This window comes from Octopus bimaculoides, chromosome 16 (genome assembly GCF_001194135.2).
Source record: "Octopus bimaculoides isolate UCB-OBI-ISO-001 chromosome 16, ASM119413v2, whole genome shotgun sequence".
In the NCBI taxonomy this organism is placed as follows: domain Eukaryota; kingdom Metazoa; phylum Mollusca; class Cephalopoda; order Octopoda; family Octopodidae; genus Octopus; species Octopus bimaculoides.
This window is the reverse complement of record NC_068996.1, coordinates 21614521-21624110: the sequence shown is the minus strand read 5'-3', so window position 1 is coordinate 21624110 and position 9590 is coordinate 21614521. Positions and strand designations below refer to the sequence as shown.

The following is a 9590-nucleotide window of genomic DNA, read 5'->3' as shown; positions in this document are numbered from 1 at the left end:
CCCCCATACACACACACACACACACACCATCATATGGACTCTTTAGTGAAAAAATTACTTTCATTTTTTGATAATAGCAAAAAAATGCCATTCAGCAGACAGACCATGATTATAATGGCTGCAAAGGTTGGCAAAATTTAAAAAATTTTTATATTGGCTTGCAGCCCCCATCATTGAAGTATATAACTTTGGTCAGATCCTCAAACTTTGATTTTATAGCAATCAGGACTTGATTAGTAAAAGCTTGAACTACCGCAGTGTCGTTGTTGAGGCAATCAGACATGACACACTTATTTACACATTTGAGATCAGAGGTTGAGGAGTCTTTGACATAAAATAAAAAGGGATGCACTTCAGCTTGGGAATTCTCCCAATGATGCCCCTACACAGCATCCTGTATGATAAAGCTATAATTTTCTCCAAAATCAAGTAATAAGTAATATGATGGCTTCATTATAGTGAAGCTTTTATTTAAATGCATCCACATCATTGGTAGTGCTTGGCCCAGCTTCTTCATCAGTTTTGTAACAAGAGATTTTAATTAGTGTAGTTACCAATTGTAACAGGTAAGATTGATTAGGTATGCAATAATATGAAATGTCGGAGTCAGCAGTTGTAACAATAAAAATTTGTTGTTATAACAGCATGTTGTAAGATGTGAAAGATGGACAATGCTTGAAGTTTTAAGAAAATATTTATTTAACTGTTTGATAAAAATCGTAAAGCATGCGAAGTAAAAATAGATATAGATTTTCCTTGCATAGTTTGTGTTTGTGTTCTTGTCATCGTTTAGTGGTAATTACAGAGAGAGATAGAATGATGTTGTAAGAGAACAGAATTAGAGCTAGTGTGAGTGAGAGAGTGTGGGACGTTGTCTTTTTCCCTCTGGCTGTTTTGTCTGCCTGCTTCCATGATTCTAGTGGTCGGTTCACTAACTGATGTTAGCTCTCTCTCAACTCAAGAGTTGTCACCAACGTGACTAACTGTCTTTTGCTTGTGCGTTCTTGTTTTTATAACTATCCAGAAGAATAGACATATCGTTGAGAACAATGGGCTTCGTTGGTGGTCTTGTGATATCCCTATTCTAGCTTTTGGTGAAGTAGAAGAGGTTATAAGGGTCAAGTGGTGAAGACATTATTTCGGCCTAGCTAAAGGCAATCTGCCAAATGTAAAACCGCTGTCAGAGAAAAACCATTGTTCCACCATGGGAAAAGTTCTGTTGAACCGTTAATTTAAATTTGGCTATGGTGGATCGAATCCACTTCATGCTTGACAGATTCACTACAGCTTGGTAATCAGCCTGTGTATGATCCCCAACTCTTATAAGGTCCCTCCAGCAACTTGAGCATAGTTTCTGTCCTGGCATCAACCCCAGATTCTTGGCAGATCCTGAAAATACATTGTTAATATATTATAAAATGTGAAATAAATGCAATAATGCATTACAGTACAAAAAAGTGAATAATAGATGTTATAATTTTTTAAATTGCATAACACATCACTAATTTGAAACATTGTGAGACCTAAGGAAAATATCATTAATTTGAAAAGAAATAATTTTTGCAGCACAACAAGATATGGACATTGAAAGATTAATAGCAGTTTATCTGTAGTTATGAACTTAGAATCTGTGCGGGACTTAGAATTCGCATGGTGTACCCATGTCTTAATAATTTACCATATAAAAGATAAGACGTCACCAGAGCTTACTACCACCCTTACCTTCACCATCTTTATTTAGTACTTCATTAGTACATAAAAATTATTTTAGTTTCAACCACTAGCAAGAGTATAACAAAATCATGCCTGTGATAAACTTATTAAAAGTTACTATAATTCCAACAGACAGATAGTACTGTATCTATCTTCCTCAGGTGATGGTGTAACACTGTCTTAGGTAAATATTAATATCTTTCAAATTCTCTCATATATGTTTTGCAAATGAATAATTATACTATTATAATACTATTAAAGTATTATACTATTGTACTTATGTGATATCTTCTTTTTGTGAATGCTTTTGGATCTGCACTAAAACATCACAGGCTTCCATAATGTGAAAGAAAAATTTTCTCATTTTTTCATTGTTAGATAAAGAACTGCATTTCAAAAATCCCTGTTTTCTTGAATAAGTGATTTTGTGACATTCTTCTTCCAATTTACTTCCAAGATTACACTGAGATATAGAACTGGACACCATCATGACAGGACGAGTACCTGAACGTTTAATATGATGCATTAAAAATTCATAACTCTGAAAGGAAGCTCAGCAACGAAACCAAATTTCTGTCACATCATCTTTAGAAGTATAAGAATGTATGGTAAAAATTTGAAAATAATAGTGACCTGCCCACATGGTCAAGCTAAGGGCATCAAAGTGGGCACTTTTTGAAAAATTATTCTGGCATTTCCATAATAGTAACTAACGTGGTTATTGCTCAGAAATGGTCTACTCTATGCTAAGTAACTGGAAAACAATTGTGGTTGCTTTAACTAGTGTGCCAATTGCAATAAAAATACCTAAAAGAGGCATACATTTGCTGGACATTTAATTCTTGGTAATTTTCAGAGGCCTGTAGATGGAAAAATATACATGACACATTTGATTTGATAAGATATTTGAACTCTACAGAAAAAGTTAGCCCCAAACACATGATTTCAAAATTGTGCTTACCTTATTAGAGGAGAAATGGCTGGCTCAAGTTGGTCCAAGGGGTTCATTCGGAAAAACATGTATTATTAATTAATATTTTAAAGGCCTACAATTTCAAAACTATTGAAGATATTGACCAAATACTTGATAATTTTCCATCATATAGGTACAAGAGCTAGTGTGAATTTTTTCGGGGTATCTGAAGGGATGACCTGGGAAATTTTTCTGAAACTGGGTGATTTGACATGGAATAACCCCTAATTTTGTCTGACAAATGCAAGCATGGAAAAGTGGATGGTGATGATAATCATATACATAAACACACGCGTGTATACAAATATATGTGTGTGTATAATATATATGTATTTTTTTCTGTGCGGTGTAGTCTATAGTCTGCTTAGAATATCTGGCAGTGTAGGCCATAGTCTAGTTACCTGTATAGTCAACTAGGTGATACATGAAGGTGTCATATCCACTGACTGGTGTAGTAGCATCATAGCTACAAAGGTAAAGGTGACGCATTAGATAGGAATAATTACAGAGGTGTCAAATTGTTGGATCAGGTGAAAGTCACAGAGAGGGTCATAGCCCAACTAATTAGGGAGAGAGTTAGTTTAGACCACTGATACTATATTTCTGGTAAGACAGCTGCAGGAGAAAATCTTTGACGGAGTCCTCCAATCCCTTATCTGGTGGTCAATGCAGAAACTAGGGATAAATGAGTGGTTGGTGAGAGCTGTATAAGCCATGTACATGGATGCTGTCAGTAAGGTAAGGGTTGGCAATGAGTATAGTGAAGAATTCTGGGTAGAAGTAGTGGGTTCATCAAGGATTGGTCTTCAGCCACCCCCTATTTATCATAGTCTTCCAGGCAATAACAGAGGAATTCAAGACAGGCTCCCCCTGGGAGCTCCTCTATGCTGATGACCTTACTCTAATAGCCGAGTCACTACCAGACCTAGAATAGTTTCAGGTGTGGAAGCAAGGTCTAGAATAGAAGGGCCTTAGAGTCAATCTAGCAAAAGCCAAAGTTTTAATAAGTAGGAAGGCAGACAAATCACAAATCCCTTCAAGTAGATGGCCCTGCTTGATTTGTAGAAAAGGCATAGGTAGAAACTCTATAAGATGTACCCAGTGTAAGCTATGGACACATAAGAGGTACAGCAATATCAAAAGAAGGTTAACTGGTAAGATAGTTTTTGTGTGTGGCACAGGGCCAATAAATACCAAAGATGTACAGAAAATAGATTCCATCATATACCAAGGGAAAAAAATAGAAGTAGTTGATAACTTCCATTACCTAGGTGACCAAGTCAGTAGTGAGGGTGGCTGCTAGAATAAGAATAGCCTGGGCAAAGTTCAGCAAGCTCCTACTTCAACTGCTAACAGAAGGCCTCTCGCTCAGAATGAAAGGTAAACCGTAAGATGCCTGTGTGCGAACAGCCATGCTACATGGCAGTGAAACATGGGCTGTGACTGCTAAGGACATGTGTAGGTTTGAAAGAAATGAAGCTAGTATGCTCCACTGGTTGTATAATGTCAGTGTGCATACACAACAGAGTGTAAGCACACAGAGAGAAAAGTTGGACATAAGAAGCATCAGATGTGGTGTGCAAGAGAGATGGCTGTGCTGGTATGGTCGCCAGAGCACCAGCTGTCTGGCTTTCGTGCTGGTGGCACATAAATAGCACCATTTGAGCGTGACCGTTACCAATGTCGCCTTCCTGGCACGTGAAAAGACATTTGAGGGAGTTCGTTGCTAGTACCGCTGGACTGGCTCCTGTGCAGGTGGCATGTAAAATACACCATTTTGAGTGTGGCCGTTGCCAGTACCGCCTGACTGGCCATCGTGCCGGTGGCACGTAAAAGTACCCACTTCACTCTCTGAGTGGTTGGCGTTAGGAAGGACATCCAGCTGTAGAAACTCTGCCAGATCAGATTGGAGCCTGGTGTAGCCATCTGGGTTCACCAGTCCTCAGTCAAATCGTTCAACCCATGCTAGCATGGAAAGTGGATGTTAAACGATGATGATGTGTGTGTATGTACTACTTATATATAGTGTTTCTTGTGTGTGCAGTTAGATATATAACTGCTACTAGTGAGTTTAGAGCTTTGCATAAAGTATCATCATCAAGTTCACTTTCAGTAGAGTGTTGTTGTTACTTAGCAGTGTTACTGGTTATGATATACAGATCAGATGTAGGATAAAGTTTGATAAATACAAGATGCAGCTTGCACCACTTGTTCCCTATATATATGTGTGTGTGTGTGTGTGTGTGTGTATTGTGGTTTTACTTATTTGCATTCTCTGCAGTTGATTATTCAGGGACACATTTTAATACATTGTGTTTTACACAGATCAAATGCTTGAAGATGGACAGACAGTTTCTGGAAGGGAAATAGAGAGCAAAAAAAAGGGGGGGGGGAGGAAAGAGAAAAAGAAGGAACTGATGCTGAAAACAGGGGTATTCTTAAAAATGTGAGAGAGAGAAAGAGGTGCTAGGAAGAGATGGAGTGGAAGGAATAAAGGGAAACAGATTAAATAGACTAGAAGATTATTATTCCACATGGAAATGGGTGGTAAGTGTTTTCAACAGGAAGGGCCTATGGTTGTGAAAAACTCTGCCTCAACATACTCTTGTCTTGACTATACAATGATGATAATGATAATGATAATGAATTTGTAAACTGACAGAAATGTTTGTCCCGTGAGTGTTACATTTAAAATATATCTTTTGTTTATTTTCAGCAAGAAGATCTTGTTGCCTTGGGTAAAGTTGTGCTTGCTTTAGCATGCAATTCCATCATGGCAATACAGCGTGAGCAGGTTTCGAACTCGCTGGAGCTTGTGGCACGCAATTATTCAACAGATTTGAAGAATTTAATCTTGTATGTTTTCTTTTTTTTTTACTTTTGTTTGCTTCATAATGTGGTTTATAAGACTGGATGTTCAGTATGTTTGTTAATAGTGTTTGATGTTTGCTTCAATGGAAACTATATTGTTTATAATACACACCCCAACACTTAGTATTCTGCTGTCTTCCACAACTTCAAATGCCTCATGTCTGAAGCGTCCACCTCATCAACACTACTTTTATCTTATTCCAGCTCCATCCTAGTTACTCTCAACCACTCTTCAACCCAATCTTCACAATTGTTGTGTACCTCCTCTCTCCTTCCATACATTCTTACACTGTCATACTCATTCCTATCCACTTGTACCTCAAGGATCCACCCTGACACCTCATCACCACCATTTTTACTTTTCTTCCTCTCCACCCAACCTTTACAGCAAGAACCCTGGCCTCTTCTGTCACATTTTAACCCCTCATCTCCTAGTTTAAAGCCACCTTTCTCTCTACCGTTTCCCCACTCAATGAAGTAGTACCTTTGTCATGCAGACTGCTTGGCACCTCACTAGTGCTGATGTCATGAAAATAGTACCCTGTGTACTTTGTAAAGTGGTTATCATTAGGGAGGACATCCAGCCATAGAAACCATACCAAAACAGACAATGGAGCAGGATGCATTCTTTGGACCCACTGGATCCTGTTAAACCAGTCAACTCAAGCCATGAGTTAAATGATGATGAAGGTGATATATATATATATATATATATATATACATGCACACGCACAGCACACATCAGTCATCATCATTATCATCATTGTGCTCCAATGTCTGCTTTGGAATGGTTTCTACAGCTTGATGCTCCTTCCTAACATTAACCACTTCACAGAGTGTATCGGGTGCTTTTTTTTTTTTTTTTATCATGGCACCAGCACTAATGATGGGTTTTAAGGAAGAACTGCAGTTGGTGTTTGGTAGTGTAATTTGAGGAGAATATGAAGCAAAGGACACATCTGTTCAATGCTTCAATTGCTATCTGAAGGAGGGTAAAATACCCTCTCAGTCGAAAGATTCAAATATCATCCTGATCGACAAGGAAGGTGATAAAGAAGATTGTTCCATATACCTCTTATCTCACCTGTATAAGCTGTTTACAAGGGTCATAATCACCAGCCTATCAAAACATCTTGATAGCCAACAGCCAAGAGAGCAAGCAGATTTCCATAAGAACTATAGTACAATAGATCAGATATTCATTCTAACACAGCTCATAGAATGAGTGAATGAATACAACTTCCTCTATGTATCACTTTTGTTGGTTATGTAAAGGCCTTTAATAGCTTTGAGATAAATGCAGTGTTGAAATCTCTGGGAAAGCAAGGTATCAAAGCACTATACATCAAACTGCTCAGAAATACAAACTCTGAATGCACAATAGACACAGCTCTGCTATCACCACCAGTAAAAGTCACAATTGAGAAGGGTGTCAAACAAAGATACACCATCTCTTCAAAGCTCTTCACTGCATATCTAGAAACGGTCATCAAAGGCATTAAATGGACAGGTGGTGTGAACATCAGTGGCAAGCAACTAACACACCTCTGGTTTGCAGATGACATTGTACTCCCCACTAAAGCCACAGATCAGGTTTAGACCATGCTGACAGAGTTGGACACTCAGAGCTTAGCAGTAGGTCTTAAAATGTTGGCACTCCGTCGCTTACGACGTCGAGGGTTCCAGTTGATCCGATCAACGGAACAGCCTGCTCGTGAAATTCACGTGCAAGTGGCTGAGCACTCCACAGACACGTGTACCCTTAACGTAGTTCTCGGGGATATTCAGCGTGACACAGTGTGACCCTTTGAATTACAGGTACAGCAGAAACAGGAAATAAGAGTGAGAGAAAGTTGTGGTGGAAGAGTACATCAGGGTTCGTCACCATCCCCTGCTGGAGCCTCATGGAGCTTTAGGTGTTTTTGCTCAATAAACACTCACAACGCCCGGTCTGGGAATCGAAACCGCAATCCTATGACCACGAGTCCGCTGCCCTAACCACTGGGCCATTGCGCCTCCACAGGTCTTAAAATAAACCACACAAAAACAAATATATATGCTTTCAGAAGACCTAACTCAAGGCCATATAGAGATGGCAAGCAATGAAATTGAGGATGTAAAGGCGTATATCTACTTAGGGTATATGGTGAATATGCACCAAGATATGGATGCTGAAATTTCAAGGGAATAAGTGAAGGATGGAAGGCGTTTAACCCAATAAAGGTTGTGCTCCAAGCAAAGCTAGACAATGTTATATGTTCCAGACTTTTCAATAATACCGTCCTACCTGCAGCCTTATATGCAAGTGAGATGTGGGCTACTACACAGATGACAGGATACCAATTGGCTACGACACAAAGGGCCATGGAAAGATCCATACTAGTGACATTACTAAGAGAGCACATTCAAATTGAGATAATTCAAGAATGGAGTGGAATGAATGATGTGATTACAGAGTATTGAAAGTACAAGTTCTGCTAGACTGGACATGTCATAAGGTTCACAGACAACAGGTGAACCAGTGCAGTTACCAAGTTATATCCAAGAGATCAGAAAAGGCCTCCATGACAATGGGAAGATGATGGAGTCAAGCAGTTTGGGTCAAAATGGAAAAGAATAGCGTATTCAAGACAAAATTGGAAGTGCATTGTGACCAGTGGTGCATAACAGTATCTGATGGTCTGGTCAATACTGTGATACTATAATAGTCTGAAGGAATATCATAAGTAAGAGAGGGCTGAGTATTTGGTATAGATGGATTCCCATCTTCATACTAAATTCATCACTGAAATTGTTGTTGACTTTCATTTTACTTACTGCACCTTTAAACATAGCTAGTACAGTCCTCACAAGTCTTTTGTTTGCACCAACTTTGACCATCAAATTACTGAATGTGGTACTCTTTCAAATGCTTTTTCCAAGTCAGTGAATACCAAAAATAATGGTTTACTCAAACCTGAAGTTACCCCATCAGGAAGGTTTCATCTGTAATACCTCTTCTGAGTGCAAAGTCAAACTACATATGACTTAGGTCCACCTCGTTATGAAATGAAATATATAAACATACATATATCTACTCCGTGGCAAGACATTTGTGTCCCAACTATATAGTTCTGGGTTCAGTCTTACTGCATGGCACATTAGGTAAGTGTCTTATACTATAGCTCTAAGTCAGTTTGGTGGTCAGCGGCTGGAAGAAGCCCATCAGATATATATGTATGTATGTATGTATGTGTGACCTTGTCTTTACACTACATGGTAGTTGTAAATGAATGTCACTGTCATACAAGCAGTGTCATTATTACCAGTGTTCAGGAACATGTCTGGCCATGGGAAATTTTACCTACCTTGGAAAAAGGGAGGGATGGTAATAGGAATGTCTTCTAGCTGTAGAAAACCTGTCTCAAGTATACACCATTCAACAATGCAAACATAGAAATGGGCCCATAAAATGATGATGCTGAATTTCATATGTGTGTATATGTATATATGTATATATATGTATGTATGTTTATATATGTGTTTGTGTGTGTTTATTAATATATATAATAAAATTAGCTGGCAAAGGAATAAACAACTATCTTACGAACTTCGTTAGCTAATAAAGTTCATAAGATCATCCTTTCTTCCTTTGTCACCTCATTTTCTTATTACTGTTCTGTACTTGACTAACACTGCAATCTGAAGCATATATATGTCAAATTCTACACCGGGTTATTAGTATCACAACACCCAAGCGATCATCATCATCATTGTTTAATGTCTACTTTTCCATGTTTGCATGGGCTGGATAGAATTTGTTGAAGCAGATTTTCTACAGCTAGATGCCCTTCCTGACACTAATGCATTCCTGTTTCTAAGCAAAGTAATATTCCCCATGACCAGACATGCTTTCACAGAAGATCGGAAACAAAGGGCACTGTTTGGATGATGGTAACACTTGTTTTACAATTATCAATCACACAAAGTCAAGGAGACAGTGAAACACACACACACACACACACGTATGTGTGTGTGTGTGTATATATATATA

At 38.5% G+C, this 9590-nt stretch overlaps 1 protein-coding gene across 3 annotated transcripts in view; it reads left to right on the top strand.

Annotated features, from left to right (window-relative positions):
* Positions 1–9590, top strand: part of LOC106878849 (PAN2-PAN3 deadenylation complex subunit Pan3) — an 83117-nt gene that overhangs the window by 56356 nt on the left and 17171 nt on the right. For all 3 annotated transcript variants that reach the window (XM_052973572.1, XM_052973571.1, XM_052973570.1), the window contains one exon: positions 5403–5542. In XM_052973572.1, the coding sequence (XP_052829532.1) occupies positions 5403–5542 (140 nt within the window). The remainder of the gene's footprint in view (positions 1–5402; positions 5543–9590) is intronic.